Source organism: Diadema antillarum, unplaced genomic scaffold (assembly GCF_040938485.1).
Source record: "Diadema antillarum isolate AM-2024a unplaced genomic scaffold, OU_Dant_1.0 scf00000053, whole genome shotgun sequence".
In the NCBI taxonomy this organism is placed as follows: domain Eukaryota; kingdom Metazoa; phylum Echinodermata; class Echinoidea; order Diadematoida; family Diadematidae; genus Diadema; species Diadema antillarum.
This window is the reverse complement of record NW_027270942.1, coordinates 1,392,945-1,412,945: the sequence shown is the minus strand read 5'-3', so window position 1 is coordinate 1,412,945 and position 20,001 is coordinate 1,392,945. Positions and strand designations below refer to the sequence as shown.

The window sequence follows — 20,001 nt, the reverse complement described above, 5'->3', positions numbered from 1 at the left end:
CCGAGGTGGTCAATCTACTAGGTGCCTGATTTTCACAGACTCTACAGTCGTCAACATGGCTTCTTCAGAAAAGATTCTAAGTTCGAAGACATTTTGTATCATTACAGGTGGTAGCAGAGGGATTGGACGCGCTATAGCCTTGGCCATATCGAAGCAAGTAGCAGAAAATTCGGTGGTTGTCATCACAGGCAGAAGTGCCGGTGATCTGAACGAGACGCAAAGTCTGGTGCACGCCGCTACTCCTGGCGTACAAGTCATTCCGGTTACGGCGGACTTGTCGGACCAGTCGGCACTCTCTAACACTCTGCAGGAACTGACGAAAGATGTCACTCCAGAAAATTACCAACATGCTCTCCTCGTTAACAATGCTGGATCTTTAGGCGATACTACTCGATACAGTCGAGATTTGTCTTCATCGGACGTGGAGTCTTTGCAAAACTACTGCATGCTTAACTTGACGTCGGCGTTCCTGCTCACCTCTCACTTTCTCTCCAAGTTTTCCGCGAGAGAAGGACTGCGTAGGACAGTAATCAACATCACATCACTTGCTGCTATTCAACCCATGAGTTCGTGGTAGGTACCGGTACTGAAGTGTCATGATATGCCAACCTTCCATCTTTCCTCTACTATTCTTCTCCTACGCTCTTTGGTCTATTCTGCAAGTGCCCCACCCCACCCCTCCCCTGCTGCTGGACCTCTCCTCCTCCTCACCTCTAGCTCCAGCCACCCATCTACACTACCACCTGCATTTCCCACCCTCTCATCTTCACCCCCACTGTGGTGTAGGGGGGATGGGGTGTTGTGCAGTGGGAGCCCCACTGCACTACACCTCTCTTATCCCCATCCTCCTGCTGCCATACATTCCTTTACCCAGGCCCAGCCTCATAACTAGCTTGTTGCATATCCCTCTTCTTATCTTCCCCCCCCCCCCCAACCTTTCCTATTTTGCAATTCTGGGCATTGTCTTAATTAACCCTTTTGCATACTGAAGAGATCATTATTCACAATATTTCCACATTTATGGCACTGTTACATGATTTATGTGCCCAAGATTTCAACATTATTGAACATACATTGTACCTGGGGCTTGCATTATTGAGACAAATGTACATTCACTATGATAATAATTGTGAATTCTTCTTTCCATTAAAAATCATTTTTGATACCTGCGACATGGATCTTTTGATAGTCAGCTACTACCAGTTGCTTTTGAACTGACATGATGTTTGATACATGGGACTGAGCAATACCAAATCGGTTTCCAAGTTCATGGTGACTTGGTCCCTGCATAGAAAGTATTTGACCAAAAGATCTGTATCTGGTTGTCGCAGGATATGTTTCGTGGAGACTGCGTCTGGCTTCATGGAAGAGAGCCGATAAAGTAAAAAAAAATGATAAAAGACTCCTCCAGACAAACATTTCTTTTTAAAAAATATTGGCCCTCATGTAGAGTTTTACAGTGAATCCCAGAAAAAAACAAACAACAACAACAACCCTTTATTAAAGGAATCATATAGTTTTGGTTGAGACCTAATTTCAGGTTTCTAACATTTTTGGTAAGAAAATGAGAAATCTCAAAGATTGCAAAATATGAAAGAGCATGTAATTCTATGAGGGATTCAATGTTTATTTGATGAAAATTGGTTTTGGAATGGCTGAGATATCCAAAAAAGAGCAATTCTAATAAAGTGTGGGACCCACACTTTATTATGATCGCTTTGGTTTACTTTGTTTTTGGATGTTTCAGTCATTCCAAACCCGATTTTCATCGAAAAAACTTTGAATTCCTCTTAAAATGGTATGCTCTGTACTATATCATAAGTGTTTTCTTGGTATCTCGCAAAAAGTTAAAGGCCCTATTCTCATCTCCACCAATACTGTACCATCCCTGTGATCCTCCTTTCCTTTTTAATAATTTTTATTTGAAAAAATTATAAACAAAGGCTTAATATGCAGAAGCCGTGGGGTGTATGATTGAAAAAACATACCATTCAAAATAAACTTTGGCTTATGAATGCTTTTTCAAATGATACATTAAACTGTTTAGGACGGACTGATTTCGTTATAAAATGCATTTCGGATAGACACCTGCCCAAGTATTCTCGGTTCTCATCTTTAACGGGTTGAGCAAACTTATTCATGCTTCTACTGAGTGAATGTACAATGACTGAAAATTTATTGTCCAAAACCATTTGCTACACTTGTTGGCTTTGCTACTGAGCACGTCAGGAAACAAAGAAGAAATTGACACATATTAGTCCTAGAATAACATAGAAACCTAAAACAAAACCTTATTGTACCATTTAATCACCGGGGTGTATGATTGAAAACAAATGTTCAAAATAATTTTGACAAATATTAGGTATTCTTTCAAGTGATTAAACTATAGAGAGATATGATGCCATTCCTTGATAGTGAGGCATGCTGTTGCTGACATGCAGCTCGTAGGTGATATGGTCTTAACAATGATAGTGCACATGTACTCGTGTTCCAAGAAGATGTTGAGGCATAACTCATAATTCACTGAGATACATGTATAATGTAACATGTCTTTTTCACAATGCTATGAAGATTAACCCATTGAGGGTGAGTCTCGAGTATACTCGGGCAAGTGTCTATGGGAAATGCGTGTTGTAGCAAAATCAGTCCGTCCTCAACGGGTTAATAAATGAGCTTCGGAGTGTCTATCTCTTTCTCTTTATCTTTCTCTTTCTTATGTGCTTAAGACGATGATGTGTTTACACTGTAATTCAAAAGCCAAAAAGCCTTTGTTCAGGGTTCTGTTGGGGTTTTTTTTCTGGGACTAATGTTCATCTCTGTATTTTTGTGGTGTGAGAAGTGTTTAAAGGGTGTGTACAGTTCTGGTCGAGGTGAGGATTTGACTTTAAACGTTTTGCGAGATATTCAGAAACCACTCTATGAGATGTCAAAGAGCATGCAATTCTAATGGGGTATCAAAAGTTTATTTGATGAAAATCGGTTTTGAAATGGCCGAGATATCCAAAAACAACGTGAAACAAAGAGATCCTAATAAAAGGTGTGGCCTGTCTCCTTTTATTATTATCACTTTTTTGGATATCTCAGCCATTTGAAAACCAATTTCCATCAAATAAACGTTGAATCTTTCTTAAAATTACACGCTCTTTCATATTTCATAAGAGGTTTCTCATTATCTCACTTAGGAATGTTCAAAACATGAATCCCCACCTCAACCAGAACTGTACAGTCCCTTTAAGCCAAAAATTGTATCAAATGTGTGTTTTTTTTAACATTAAATTTTCAAAGTCATGGTACAGTACTCAGAGATGCATGAATAAATAAATTTGCTTTTTCTACTTATTTGGAAGAGCATGGGTAAAAATTTATTTTGAACATTTCTTATTCAATCATAGACCCATCACATGCACAATAAACCTTTGTCCTGGGGTTCTGTGGTTTCTGGGATGCACGGTATGTGCATACATGACCCACTCCCCGTAACTCTTACCCTTGTAGGGGGTCATTTTTAACAGGTCAGAGGCACAGTTTGCATGTAAGGTGTTACAATATGTAGCATGAAATGTATGCTAGTAATTTACATGAGCGAGCCAACAGACAACAGCTGCTTGTGTTTGGGGGGGGGGGGGGACCCACTATGAAGGGATGCTAACTAATAATAGCTTTTCTTGTGACAAATTCATAAAATGTGCCTGAAAATAAGAGATTCTCTTTGAAAGTATGCTCCTGATTGTAATGTCTTAACACGTTGAGGACAGACTGATTTTGCTATAACACTAATTTCTCATAGACACCTGCCCAAGTATACTCGGGACTCGTCTTCAAGGGGTTAATTAATGTACAGTTGTTTTCATATGTTCTCATACAAGTTTTTCCATACAACTGTCTCCACCCTTCCTCCTTTCCGGACCTTATTGTACAGTGGCTTGTATTGCATGGGCAAAGCTGCCAGGGACATGTGGTTCAAGACACTTGCATCAGAGGAGCCAGACGCTCGCATCCTCAACTATGCCCCTGGGCCAGTCGAAACCGACATGTTCCAGCATATGAGCACCAAGTCCGCCGACGACGGCCTTCGGGAGTCATTGGTTGGCTTGGTAACCAGCCAGAAAGTGTTGAAGCCGGACCAGACTGCAGCCAAGCTGGTCAGACTCCTCGAGGAGGACACATTCGAGTCCGGCGCACACATCGATTATTTTGATTTCGAGTGAAATGGTTCACCTGAAATATGAACTTGATCAACTTTTATGAGAGGGCTTAATGAAAAAGGCTGTTTCTAATATTTTTCTTTTCTGTAGCATATTATATCAAAGCATATAAAAAAGTCCACACATGAGTGAGTGCAAAATCATACTAAGCTCCGCCTCCTCAAAAATGTTATAGGGGTTGACTTAGAAACGTACACCAAAAACAAGCAAACCTTGAAGACTCAAATACATCTACAGGCCATAGCTGGTCAGACTTGATTTGAGAAACATGTTTCAATGAAAGTTGATTTAAGTTTGCTTTCTGATGTAGAGCACAAAAGTTACTCCAATAGTGTGACATGACTACCACATAGAAAGAAGTTTAAAAGCCCTCAAAATCACACTGCCATGAATTCTTAGTGCCATATTACATTACATGTACTGTATTGCAAATATTGTCATTTACATTGAAAATACAAAACACAAATAATGCCGGATGCATTTGTGTGTTTCATTTTCAAACCCATCACACTTACAGCTTTGTCATGCAGATTTGTTCTGACATTTCCACTATGAGTAAAGGAGTCATACATCATGAGAAAGAAAATTGATTTATTCAGTAAGTGTTATTCTCAGAGACCAATATGAAAGGTCAATAATGCATTTATAACACAAATAATGCTGGGTGCGTTTTTGTGTTTCATTTTCAAATCCATCACACTTACAGCTACAGATGTCATGCAGATTTGTTTCGCTATTTCCCATATGTGTAGAAAAATTATACCTCATGAGAAAGAAAAGTAATTTATTTTGGAAGTGGTATTTTTCCGAGAGACAAGTATGAAAGGTAGCTAATGCATATGAAAAAGAAAAGGGCATTATTATGGCCAGTATGTTGTGGTAGGTATTTAATAATTGTGTAAATTTTTGAAGTGTAGCTCATTTTCCTTGCATTCCAGCAGCCAGAAAGTCAGCTTTGTCAATGTGACGGTCATGTCCATAGTGCATGTACACAGTTGCTGTGTGAAGGATAGACAGAGAGCCTTGTGGCATGGTCATTTCTATGTTGAACTACAACAAGCCAATCTGAGCTTGACGTTTAGCTACCATGATTTACACTGAGCCTTCATGGTGTAGGTGGACTTTTGTTCAGCTTGTGTATCATTTTATCACTATTCATTATTTTTTTTTTTTGCCATCCATTCATTTTGTTTTCTTTTGCTTTTGTGCTGCCATTTGGTGTCTATGAATACATTTTTATACAAAACAAAATTAAACTGTCATTATGTATTTTCTCCATCTCTCGAGTTGTAAGCATTTTGTGAGTTTTTGGCAGCTATCCTTGTGTTCTGAGCTGTCTTATCTACTCTTGAACTGTTTTCAGTCCATATCAAACATATCCATATATGTCAGTTGCATAATTCCCTCAGTACTATGAACAATGTAAGTACCAGATGACCAATCATTTTTGTTGTTGGGGATTTTTGTGTGAATTTGTGATTGTGCATTGTTATGATTACACTGTAATTATTATTATTATTATTATTATTATTATTATTATTATTATTATTATTATTATTATTATTATTATTATTATTATTATTTGAAGACTGTCTTGCCAAGCACATGCACATATTCACTGACAGTGGCTATGTGCAGCACTTTTTGTCTTTTCATAACTGCCCCTGCCAAGATTTGTTTGACTTTAAAAGTAAAAAATGTGGAAACTGAATTCTAATTAGAAGGCATCATGGCTCATAAATACACTTGTACTTTTCTGTGAATCCTTTTCTGTGCTTGGAGGCATATTTTTGGATTATCCCTCTGTCTGTGCCAGATCTCACAATTTAAGAAACTGAAACTGCTAGGTGGAATTTATTGATACTAGCGGCTAGCCTAGGTATGCAGCATAAGGTGTAGATGCAGATTAGATTTTGGGCATTGGGTGGGGCATTTACCTTGACCAACCAAACACAAACATTATACATGTGTACTTCTCATGTATAAACACTCCACAGCCACTCTTGTGTAATGATGACTGTATGATATATTATTCACCTTTAAGATTTCACCATGGAGCTACATTCACTTATTAATTTCTTGCAAAACATATTGGTAGTTTCAAGATTCTTATGATAATGTGATATGTTACACCATGAGAGAATCGAGTCAAAATGAAGTCTCTTCATAAATGCAGTGAAAATGAAGGCAGCATCCCTTTTCCTCTGTCTGTCTGTCTCTCTTTCTCGCATTGTCTCTGCCACCCATGAATGTTGTATTAATTTTGAATCATTAATTTTGTTGCTTGTTAATTGTACTTTAAATAAAACACTACACGGGTCGTAGACAAATAAGAAAATATGTATCTCCTATATATATGATTATGTCTCCCTCACTCTCTCACACACATCATACTTTCACTGAACATCGCCCTGACAGACTGCGAAGTAGAAGACCTAAGGCATGGCTCGACACTAACTTTTTTGTTTGGTGGCCCGATGGGGCCACCAAAATCCTAAATTTCAAATTTTGGGTGGCCCGAGAGACAAATTTGGTGTCCCGAAAAAAAACAATAAAAAACATTAAAAGTCATTTTTTTAATGAGTCAAATATTTAAGATTTATGATAGTAAGAATTAAAAGTTGGACATATCTACTCATAAATAAACTTCAACAAACTTGCAACACTCACTCTCAGGCACTCATTCAGTCCTTTTCATCCATCCTTTGAACAAATTTAACTGCTAATTTCCGGCACAAAAAGTTACAAATTTATTGACATACTTCTCAAAAAATTTTGGTGGCCCGAGGCCACCAAACTTGCCCTTTTTTGAAATTTGGTGGCCCGACTTTCATTTTTGGTGGCCCCGGGCCACAAGGCCACCGTTAGTGTAGAGCCCTGCCTAAGGGAGAAGTTCAATACCTGAAAATCTCACAAGGAGAAAATACTTTTCAGTCTTGTAGCTCGATTGGAATTGTTTTACAACATCTTTGTCCAGATTTTGCGAACCTTTCCCTCATCCCCAATAATTGTTCCACAGGGACAACATCTCTAAACCCTTTAGTGCCCTAATATGGCCGTACCATTTTAAATAGTGAAAGTAATAATGGCACTACCAATTACCCATCAACAATAGTAGCTGAATTAATATGAAGTATATACAGTGTATATATATATATATATATATATATATATATATATATATGTATATGTATATATATCAAACATAGTACATAAGCAAAGTATGAATTGCAATATGGCTGACAGTGCTCAACTATTTAGGAGCTCATGTAGTAGAGTATATGTAGTAGGATGGAAAATGTTGCTTTATGTGACTAGGCTGGACATTCTGTTTCGGCTGAAGTCTCGTCAGCAACTAAATCTACTTCGTATACAGTTTTATTGCAAAGTAGAGTGTGAGACATCCAGCTCTGGTACACTCGAGCAAAATTAAAACAACAAACAAAAACATGCACGTGGCTATTCAATATAAATTAATTGATAAGGGGTAGCTTGTTAAATGTAAAGGCGAGGGTCAGTTATATATGGGGGGGGGGCTATTTATAGACGTGCTCTGCAAGGGAAAACTTTTTCTTAGCAGGTTGAAATGAGTTCAAAATTGCTGGTTTCTTGGACGTGATGATGTGATATTTCTCCCATAGACACAGACTGCACCGGTCTGTTTTGGATGAGCAGGGTTGAGCATGTCTCACGATCCTCTGAGTCCATGTGAGTGAGTAGGGGGTGCATTATGGAACGCCATTAGGGAAACAATACAAAATTCATTTCACTCCAGCCAATATTCATTTCACTTTTAACAAATACATTTCACTCACCAATATTTATTTCACTTTTTACAAAAATACATTTCACTTTTAGATAGAAATTCATTTCACTTTTCACAAAAATACATTTCACTTTTAGATAAAAATACATTTCACTTTTAAATAAAAATCCATTTCACTTTTCACAAAAATGCATTTCACTTTTCACAAAAATACATTTCACTTTCCACAAAAATACATTTCACTTTCAAATAAAAATTCATTTCACTCTTCACAAAATGTATTTCACTTTTTAACCAAAAACATTTGACTTTTCACAAAATTCATTTCACTTTTCAAGAAAAAAAATAGATCATTTCATTTTTCCGTTAAAAAAAAAAATCATTTCACTTTGGCGTACCGTATCACTCTGACGAAACCATTTCACTGCACTAAAACCATTTCACTGCACTAAAACCATTTCACTCTGATAAAAACATTTCACTCTGATCAAAAAAATACGTTCCTCTCTTTTCCCGGCCAAAAGGTGGCGCCAGTCTGAGAGGAGTCACAGTGCTATGCGCTATGGCACTTTGTTAGCACCAAAGAGCGTACAATGGCGGCTTTGCATAGTGTCCTGTTCGCTCTTTCTACCCCGACAAATTGCTGAATTTCTCCTTTGATGACATCCGTGCGATCTTGGGAGTGTTCACATACCGGTAAAAAAAGGTGTCATTTTTCGTTTGTTCAGTTGCTCGTTTGGTTTTCTCGAGGTTTTGCCATTTGTTTCGATCCTTCACAGCGGTCACTCTCTTGCAGAGGCTACATTGCAGATTGTAACTTTCCACGTATTTTGCCATAGACGCAGACTCGCCAGCGAAAGAAAGCAGTCTATCAATATCACAGTCCCATGTCTATGTCTGAATACTCTGATATAGTATTCTGCCAACGTGGTGCTGAAGCCTTGAAGTCTAACAGAGTAACCCGCTAGATCTAGAACTAGTACTAGGTCCAGTAGGAGCACTCCTACTGTCCGACTAAAAATAGTCCCACACGTAATAATGACCAGTAATGAGATGGGTCCATAAATGGGGAGGACTTCTCATATGATAAATGGACCACAATATGGTCGATTGTATCATGTTGTATAGCGGTGGCAGGCGGTAACGCTAGGGCCTAACATTCGTAGCAACATCCTCATTAGAAAAAAAAAAAAGGTTACGTAGACGTATGCAACCTATTTATATTTATAGTCTAGTAGACTAGACTAGACACTCTAACGTTAGATATATTTGATATCATAGAGTACTACCTGGTATTTTTGATTTATTTCTAATAAAATTAAAATAATGCAGGCCCTGCCTAGGGAAAATTTTGGAATTTGAAGTTTCTAAAGTAATTCACAAGTAACATTTTGGCGTAAATTAATACAGGGAAAAAATGATCAATGGTAAACGGCAAATAGATTCAAATAAAAACAACAACAGAAACACCTAGCCTCTATCTAGGCCTGATACTCTGACTGTAGTGTTAACGTTAAGGCCATGTCACACCATAACGCGGGCTTGTGGCGAGGAGGTAGTTTCCAGCACGTAGAAGATTTTCAGCGGGCGAACAAGAATGTTTGCAATTTTCATTCATGCCTTGTCATACCGTACGGGGGAACTTCTGCGGCTTGACTTGCGGGGAAACAAATTTACTCCAAGGAGCTCTCCGCAGTTGGTCCGGACCTGACAGTATCTAGCGCGTAGTTGCCCGGAGGTGCTCACGCAAGTCCGATTTAACCGCAGCCAAGTTTTGAGCATGACCAAAACTTTTTCCGGGTGAGTCGCAGGAATGCCCGTAGAGGTCCACGCAGAACGCCAGTAGTAGGAGACCCTTAGCGGCAGTACTTCCCAGGCAATTCCCACGCAGGTACTTCGCTTCCAGCAAGTAAGACACATGCGCTGACTCGCACAAATCCTTTTCCGCCCTCAGGAATGTCCGGTATGCTAGAAAATCCCTACACGTAACAAGCCCGAGTAGCTTGCCCGGAAAGGTGTGACAGGGCCTAAACACGGTTGCGGGTGAAAAAATATGCGTGCGCACCTCCGGGCGACTACTTTTGAGATACATGCTAGGTACTGTCATGTGCGGATATCTACAGGGACCTCCAGGTAGTCAAAATTGTTCTTTGCAAGTCGCACGCAAGGCTGGTGTGACACGGCCTTTAGACATAATTCTAGACTCTAGTCTAACAGAGTTTCTAGACCTAACGCGCGTTAGGCCCTAAAAGGTATGTTCTGGGTATTGACTCTGCCTCTATACAGGCCCAGCCTAGATCTAGTTCACGTACTACATAGTTGTTGTTTTTTGTACTGCCATACTGTCACTGCACTGGTATAAATGCATACACATAACCACAACTTTGTCCATTGACATTGGCATGACAAAGCCGATCTACTTGAATTTACTCGCGTTCAGTCTCGCATCATCAGACAGGCAGTGAAGTGGGACTGATTTGTCTTGTTAGAAAGTGAATCAAATCCTCTCAGGCTGAGTCTGACCAAGTTAAGGGTAATGTTTTAAAATCACTTTAACTGTAACTGTACTGTAGCTGGTAAGCATGTGCATTATCTTGTCTTGCCTTTCCAAAGATGCCCACATTTCCCACAATTAATAGACTTGGACGGTTTCTTCAATGTGTGGTAAGGGTACCAGCTATCGGCAGGGTACATCGACACCCTGCGTATCATGGCTGTTTGTGCGTATAGAACAAAAAGGTACGCGTGGGATTAAGTGCCATTTTATAGCTATGAAAACAGTAACAAAGAAACGAAAATCAAGACAACAAAACAAACTAAACACGTTTCAATTACATATCCACTCAGTAACAACGCATGACTATGAAATTCACTTGTATTACCTATGGAGGGAAGGGGTGCAGATCGTGAGGTACCCTTTTTCAGCCACGCGAAGAAAAATTGCATAATTTTACAATGGAGATTCAGAATCAACAGAACAGTCACGAGATTTGAACTGCAGTATTTACAGCTTATTTGAGGAAAAACTTAGGCAAATTTGTTTTATACTTTTGTAATAAACGAGCTGCAAATTCATAGGGTGCCGATAGGTGGTACCCTCAATCACAAAAATGCCCAGTGATGCAGTGGTTGGTTAATTGCTGACCCTTGACATATTGTATCAAGGGTTGAAGCAGCCACTACTTCTTCTAAGAGGCTGTGCCAGTCCTTTGTGTTCCTTGGTAGGAAAGATGAACCTCTGTATTGTGTTCTGCAGGTAATTCAGTGTGTTAATTCATGTTGGTAGCAATACCAAATGTATATTTTCATGAATAGTTTCGTTGATATAAGCACTTGGCATTTTAGTAGCACTTACACTGTACTGCAAAATGAGCAATTTAAGAGCAAAAATCAGATACCAAAAGTTCAGGCAATCAATTCCTGCATGTGGTGTTGGTTATTGGAGTGAAGGGCTAAGGTGCTTTTTAAAAGAGACTCGTTTGTATTACATTTTCTTTGTGCTGAGTAAAAAGTTCCCCCTATTCATATAAGGAAATAATGTAATAATGCATTGTATAACACATCATTTGTATAACACCTCACTTGTATGAATATTATTTACCCTCAGGTAAACAGTTATTGAATCTGCTTCCCTCCTATTCAGCGAATGCGGAAAGACCATGCATAAGGAGGCTGCATCCCTGACCACGCTTTGATTCAAGCTCACTCATTGACTGGAAAGCTGTGAGTTTCAGCTTTCAGGATTTACTGAAAGTGCATTATTCAAAAGATTGACATTCTAGGTACATTTATACCATAACCATTGTTCACAACTTGACCTTACTCCTGTGGGAGGAAAAAAAAAACAATTTTTTTTTTTGGAAGTGATGGTACATGTATTGTACCGTACCAGATAATTCTAATGACAACACATGTACATATTTTGTATGTCACCTAGAACTAAAGAGTGAACTTAAGAGTGAAATTTCTGTGAAGGCACATCTTATAATCTTTACCCTGCCCTTTCATTCCAAGGAAATGTACATGTATGTAGATTCTTCTCTTTCTTTATAATGTATAGTGACTATGGCAACAGCCCATACATTTGACAGGTATCACAATATGCAGCGTGGACCAATCAATCATTTTAATAGTGTGTATTATAGTGTACCATAGGTGCCTAGGTCTAGTAATTGGCCCGTACTGATACCAATTTAATCAGTTTCGGAGGACATGAAAATGCAAGTCAAATGTAACTTTGAATGAAGAATTGTCTGTCACTGATATATATTTTTCTTTTTTTTTGGGGGGGGGGGGGTTGGTCAAAAAAATTGACTTTAGACAAAGTTACACTTCTTTGCAAAGATAGTTCTGGTTTTTAATTAAGCTAGACATGGGAAAAAACAAACAAACAAACAAACAGATAGCACCATGAAGGCCAGAATTGTGTGAATTGTTCTGTTGTGATCTATAGCTTTCTTACAGGCCTGTACTACCTCCCCATTCCCTTCTGAAACGTTTTCCCTCTGTTTCCAGATATCATGTTTGACTCACTCCTGTATGTGCATAGTAGATCTTCAGCTTTGAAGAATGACCTTCTGATCTTGGTCATTCTTGCTTCTAGTTTGCTGGAGTTGCTAGTAAATATATGATACAAAATTACTGGAAATATCATGTGTATGAAGGCATAAGAAAATAGTGCACATCAATATGTCTTCAAAATGTTTACACGCTGTTTCCATATATGCTTGCCTTTTTCATTCTTCCAGGAAGGACTGTTTTAACTGCTCATACGTGGTCGACACAGAACATCCGCATTCACAGCCCTTCATCCTCCTTATTGGAGAAAGCAAATTATACCCTCTTCAGGTACATGTATCTGCAGTTGTAGAGCACAGGGCACAGTCCTCAAGGCGTTGTGGGTGCAGCTGATCTTGTCTTCAAGTTGATCTTCGTTCTAAATCGCGACTGCTGGCCACATTGTATGGCAGTGAGACCATTTTAAAAGGGACTCCTGTACAAACAAGGAGGATTTGAAACTTTGGCATCCATCCCTTATTTTCTAAATTTGCTGAGTCAACCATAATGCAACCATTTATTTGTCATCTCCACCCTTCCTGTATCAAGTCTGCATAATAAAACAGCATTTGCTTGAGAAGTACTTACAATGTTATAGGGAAATAGGCACTGACCTTTAATTGTGGTCTCCTCATAACAGTGGCCATGTTATTTTACAAGCCATTTGCCATATGATGGATATTGTTGTATTTTGACTATACACCTGTACCATGTATGAATGATAAGGTACATTTATATTGATACTATTAGTGGTCAATGCTTCTTTGAAACATGTATTCACTTTTCAAGGAGTTAGTTTTACTTATGATAATGTAGACAAGTATCGAATATGTGAAAAGCTGCTAATACCATTATTACACACCACACCCACATATAGTGTGTACAAGTTGACAAGGGATGTATAGAGCACCAAACTGTGACATCGCCATGGAAACTAGTTCTAAATGACCTCACATGGCCCAAATATCTGTCAACACTATTGTTGCTTGCACCTGGTTCCAACCCAAGTTACAACAACTCTCTTGCTTTTTTAGGAGTTGACCTAGAACTTGGCATATGTGGCCACTATTACAGGTAAATGTGGTATGTAATTAATGTGTTTCCATGGTAATGAAAAAAAAAAATCTATAGAAAATTTAACCAAAATATTGCGGATCAAACTACTTTCAATCTTTATAATGTGAATGGTAATTTGAAAACACAAGATATAATTGTCTTCAACTGGCATCCTTCATGTATCACTTGAGTAGTGTACCCCAAGCAATTTCATCTATGCTCGTAAGAAGTAATCAAGTTCTTCATGATTATCATACAAGGCAGGCTATTGTGTATCACTTCGCAGTTAGAACTCGACTCAGGAGAAATGTGATAGCATATACATGTACAGGCCCACAACACAAGAATTCTGTGCATTGCTCCCAGGTAGGCCAGTAGCCAACATACTACATATTCAAAAATGTGATGAAATTCCACCTTTTCATTATGCACCTACATAGTACCTGTCACATGTGTGTATTTGACTTTGGAGTATGGATGCAATATTGTATTATGCTGCATTGCAATGAGTAAAATAATTAGCAGTAGAACAAGCACTTTATAGTGTACCTGAAGCATGTTACTACAGATTTTTGAAAGCTTCAAATTTATCTTGGAAACCCAAATCTATAAAGTTGACATGGCATCGAATATTATTTTCATTACATGTATAATTTTGAACACTCAGTTTGTACTTTCCTTGCATTAAATTAGTATTTGATGTCAGATAACTCACAACGGGTCATTGCATTATATGCGGAATATGTTGCTATTCTGTTTGCTACTTGATTTTGTTATCTGACTAGCTAAATTGAACCATGTAAGCACCTAGGTGCCCATTTTTGTTGTATTCCTTTGCTTATCCTGATTTTCTTGTGTTTGTGTTTGTAACTTCAATACATGTCCATATCATTGTAAATCTCAAGCCTCATCCACCCCTATGTATCTGCTCTTTCTTGCTCACTTCATTTGATGAACTCTGTACTGCTCTTTTCTCTCAATCCTATTCTCTCCTATATTTTTCCTGTCCTACATGTATGTACATGCGTATCCGAGCAATTGCCCCAGAGGGCAATTACCCCCTGGCTAAATACTGCGTAGTGGTAAGGTAAGAGTAAAGATTAGGGTTAGGATTAGGATTAGAACCAGGGGAAGGGTCCGGGGTAATTGCCCAGGGGGTAATTGCCCTAGACCCATGTACATGTAATACAAGTACTTTTTGTTTCTTATTACTTAGAAAGATTGGTCCTTATGAGGTTTGAAAGTGAAATGTAAACAACTGATTTGTTTTATGTTGTAAAGTATGCATTTCTGCTAGGAATTTGCACTGAATTAATTCTTCTTTTTTTCAGATGTAGGAGATGAGAATAATATGCTTATTTTATAGAAAATTGGTCCAAGATACAAATTACATTGGTGTTAATTATCATACATGTACTTCAATCATTCATAAAATCCAGTACCATACTACCATTACTGTATTGTTTTGACAACTCATGTGTATCCATTCAGATTTACAAAGTTGCTCATACAGTGTCAGATCTTGTGAATTTTCATTTTACATGTGAATGTGCTATATTACTTCCCTTCGCAAATGTTAACAGTATACCACTGTACTTTATTTCTGCAACAGACTGCCATATGGTCAGTTTTACGGTAAAGGGTGTAACTTTCAATTTTTAGCCTTTTGGCCCACCCTGAACACATAGATTTACAGATCCCAAAGATTTTTTCCCATGTGAGTCACCTTATGAGTAGCCACCTTGGGTAGCATAATCAGGTCCAGGTATTGATGCGTTTTGTTTTGACAGTCACATATGTACCCTAAAAATGACTATTTTGTTGCATTGAAATTCATATAACATTTTTGAAATGTTAATAATTTTCTACAGCAACTGCAGAGATCTAATTTTTTATGTTAAAAGCATAGTTGTATGGTCAATTGAAATGACCAAATTAGTTTGGTTTGTATCTGGCCCTTTATTTTAGAATACTATGACTTCAAATTTGAGGTTTCGGAGGCTTCATTTTCCGTTAACAATTGTTTACAAACTTTGATGGACAGTAATGATCAGTGGATGTGTTTTGGTTACTTTCTTTTATGCTGAAAATAGTAAGGTACAGCTAAACTTTCGAGTTACATCAAAGTTTACTTGATTCTAGGGCTATTTGAAATTTTGTGATAATTTTATTCCATCAAGTGAAATTTCCGTTAGCAGTTTTGAAGCCTCCGAAACAAAGTGTTTAGTCAAATAATATGAATATAGATAAGAGAAGCGACCTAATCTATATGTCAAAATGTAGGATATGGGGCCCTAACCTAATAGACCAAAAATAGTTAAGATCCGCCAAACTCTCTGAAAATAGGAGACAATACAAATTTTCCGTTAACACGTGAAGCCTCCGAGACGCATTGAAGCCTCCGAAACAGCAAAAACATCTAATTTGACATTTCTGATAAATTCTTTGAGTGTCTGCCCCAAATTATGCCATGAAATCATCAACAGACATAGACAGACAACAAAAATAATAAAAACATTATGATACTGCAATAATTTTTTGAGCTAATACACTTTATAGAGAAAAAGTGGTTTCGGAGGCTTCAAAAGGATGTTAACACTGCATTTTTGTGATTTTCTCTGGACAAAATCAAATTAGATTTATTGTTCACCCACCCAATGATCGCTTGTGACATATCTAAAGATATTTAATCACATTCAGTTTTCTGGCTGCTTTGTTTACTCACCAATATAGATTTACTATATGATTTACCTATTTTTCTTAAACAGTGCAGACGTGTCCCACATAACTCACCTTTTCATTCAGCAATAAAATATTAGCAGATGAGGATGTTGCCCCACAAATATGTTTAAACAGTGTATATCAACCAAAAAAGACACAATTTACCCATCACTTTCTACATAACATACATGATTTTCATAAAAACATAAGGTATACCAAATTAATTTTCCAGATGTTTCGGAGGCTTCATTTTATGTTAACAGCATGTAAATGGAATGTTCTGATTACAATTTTGTAATTCTAAGTCTATCAAATAACTGTTTGGACTGAATGAGACTTAATGATTCCTCAAGCAAGGTGTAGATAGTTGTTTAAATGTATGAAAAGCATTTATTTTGTAGGTTTCCTTTTGAAACAATGAAACAGGCTAGATATTGTGAGTAATGAAAGTGACTTCCAGCTTGCGTGCATGCCCACATCATGCAACAGTAGTGCAACAAAGCAAGTAGTTGTGGATACATCAATGTTCTTAAGTTGGATAACTCATTTTTACTCTTGAGAGAAGTTGAAGTGTTGTGACCATATTTGTATCACTCTTTTGACTGGTTAGACTTTGATAATGAAGACCAAACAATTACTTGATTATTTAGTGTTAAATACACTTTTTTTTTTTAAAGAACTGAACACTATTCCTGAAGATTCAAGGACTTTAATAGATGGTTATTCAAGAGGGAAGCATACACTTAACTAAGAAATATATATTACTTTTGAATTTAAGGTTGTATCTTTTATTCATGATCCAGAGCAAATGGTGGAAAATGCTTTTTGGATTTTTACACTTTCGACTCACTATCATCTGAGTGTATAGTTTCGAAACACAATCTTTTACATGTCCATTTATAACCCATTGACAAATCCATTCCATTGTTACTCACATGGCATTTGTTTTTGCCATACTAAAATCTTGACTTTTTCAGCTTTCCATATCTTAACAAGTTCTTTGGCTTTCATTTCCAATACTTATTTGGAGGAAAATAATTAATCAATAAATTTGTGATTGGATTTGAAAATAGCTAACATCTTGCAGATTATCATTTCTGTGGTGTGACTTGGATCACAGGGTACTGTTTTGGAATTTTGACATTTGATTACTTCATTCAGACAGGTTTTCATATCAATCTGTATGTCAGATCTGATGCATGTAAGGTGCAACACAATCTTGATACTATACCCTGATTGATTTTCCATACTTTATCATGCTAGCAGTGACCACTTGATTATTTTTGATTAAACAAAATGTAACTTGTGTTACGAAACATCTCTTCGCATACATGTGTGAGACTCTATGACATGTTTGCGGATGTAGTTCTCAGTGCAGTAAATGGACAGTAATGGTTGGGATAGGATTGTTTATAAATGACATATAGACCTCTACTTATAAATAGCCTGTTGCCATGGGATACATGTAGTTTACATGGGTGGGTGACTGGAGAAGTTATGTTCATGAAGAACAATACTGACATGATTGAAATCTGTATAATCTGTTTAGTCCTGGCTTTTCTGGAAAAAGTTACAAGCCCCTAACTATTTTGAAATTCAAAGGGTTAAAACTGTAGTCTGTGGGTTTATATACTATTTAAAACAAACTTGTGGGTTTCTAAAAAACTTAGATATTTTTTAACACATTTGCTGCTTTTTAATTTTTTGCTAAAAAGGTTGTCATTTTTAGAAACAGTAAAAGTTCTGTTAGCAATTTCTCAATGCGTACCTTCAAAAACAGGCCTCCTAGCTGTCACAGGAGTCACACTAACTGGAATTTTATAAAATAACTATAAAAAAAGAAGCCTTTGAAGAATTCAAAAAAAGAAGAAAAATAAAATGATATGAAACAGGGGTGACTTGTATACCACAGAAAAAGAAAGTAAAGTTCTAACTATTATATGTGACCGTGCACCTCAAAACGAACATAAAGTCGCACACACTGATTTTGCGTGAGGACTGAAAATAAGTGAAATGGGTCAACCTAGCCGAACTTGACTTTTTCATATTTTCTGAAAGCGCGGGTCTTCTTTTATCTTATGCTAAAATTTGGTATCATAAAACGGGCAGGAAAGTGTGTTTTTTTAGCAGTTTATCTCGAACATTTTTGGTAGAATAGTGTGATTAAGTGTGTCTTTAGAATCCTTTTTTTCATTTTTGAAAAACCTTGTCCACACTCTTCACTTTTAACTCTAATAACTTTTGACAGGATAATGCTACTGCTTTGAAAGTTGGCATTAATTATGGACAAAATGTGTTAATGAGGCACGCCTAATTTCAGTTTAATCTGATAATCCCTCCATTGTTGTTACTCTGGTGGTTTACTTCCTGTTTTTTTTGTCCCATTCATCGCACAGCCAGCACGGTTTGGTAAAGATTAAGCGCTTGAATAGACACTGTACTTCAGAGCCTCTTTTCTCAGTTCACACTTTTCCTGAGTTTGTGCTTTCTTTCCAATATTTAGATAGGTTAGGAGAGTCCATTTGATATGGGTTATACATCATTTTAAAGCTTAAAGTCTGCTCTTTCAGAATATGGTCTTAACTACAAATTCATGTTTGGCGACTTTTTGTTTGTTTTGAGGTGCAGGGTCACATATATTATAGGGAACTATACATTTGGTCAACATTTTTTTTTTAATTCAAATTCGTACACAGTCATGGGTAGGGTATGTACATTTATCTTTTCAACAGGCGATTCAAAAAGATGAATGGGATCTTGACCATTTCAATTTCTATTGAGCTCCATGATAATATCACCAATATATTGATTATTCCAACTCCATTTTGATGATGACAGTTTGATGATGACCCTTACATGGAATGGTTGATCGGTGTTTAAGATTGCTGTTCTATGACCATGATCACTGCATTTGATAGCTATAGTAGGGGGTATCAGGCATGGTCATATGCAAAAGAATGTTTATAAGCCTTTTTTCCCCTTTCTATATTTTACAATGCTATGTTGTAATCTAACCGTCATGCCATCACATAGTCTATTTTCTATCCCTTTTTCATCAACAGTTGAAATTGATTTCACATGTATATAAAACAATTATGATGGATGGTTTATGTCAATATACATCCCACAAACTGCACTTATAAAGCAAGCAAACATAATCTTTGCATTAAGTCTATAGCTACAGTTCTAACTCATTGAAAGTAATTCTTACTGCATTATGATGAAAAGTTTGACAAATGCATACAGCTGTACATGTGTGTAGCCTAATCATGTTCTGCATTGCCAAAGTCATGGATATGCAAATACAGTGTATGTATACAACTGAGCATAAAGATTTAAAATATTTTTCTTTGTCTCTTAACATATATGTTGGAAAGTCTTTTTTCTGCATACAAATAAATACTATTTTACATGTTACAACATTGTTAGTTATTTGGAAACAATCAGCTGCATTAAAGTACTTCATATCACCTTAAAATGGACCATTTTTGCATGTTAACAGTCATGATGAAGCCTCCAAAACATGCGTTGCTGCTAACTTTAAGCCGCAAAAAAAAAAAGAGATGTTCCTAATCAGTGTACTTTTATTGCTACTGTTGCAGTTTCCTTTAGAATCATATTGCCTCATGTAATGTCATAAATTCGAACTGTGCATTGCTCAAAGTGTACACAGTTTGTTATTCACTTTTGTGGAAG

At 37.1% G+C, this 20,001-nt stretch overlaps 1 protein-coding gene and 1 long non-coding RNA gene across 2 annotated transcripts; both read left to right on the top strand.

Annotated features, from left to right (window-relative positions):
* Positions 1-55: 55 nt before the first annotated feature.
* Positions 56-4,244, top strand: LOC139715640 (sepiapterin reductase-like). The gene is made up of 2 exons (XM_071627197.1): positions 56-573; positions 3,920-4,244. Exons 1-2 carry the CDS (start codon positions 56-58, stop codon positions 4,206-4,208), a joined length of 807 nt encoding a protein of 268 aa, XP_071483298.1. The 3' UTR covers positions 4,209-4,244.
* A 4,147-nt stretch (positions 4,245-8,391) lies between these two features.
* LOC139715707 (uncharacterized) lies at positions 8,392-14,805 on the top strand. Its single transcript, XR_011709856.1, has 3 exons — positions 8,392-8,667; positions 11,615-11,694; positions 12,720-14,805. It is a non-coding gene; the product is annotated as an uncharacterized lncRNA (long non-coding RNA).
* Positions 14,806-20,001: the final 5,196 nt, after the last annotated feature.

What these genes read in the sequence shown, in the direction of transcription:
- LOC139715640 (XM_071627197.1), top strand. Translation starts at nt 56, where the DNA reads ATGGCTTCTTCAGAAAAGATTCTAAGTTCGAAGACATTTTGTATCATT. An exon ending in ATTCAACCCATGAGTTCGTG is followed by an intron (nt 574 to 3,919) that starts GTAGGTACCGGT and finishes CTTATTGTACAG; the next exon opens with TGGCTTGTATTGCATGGGCA.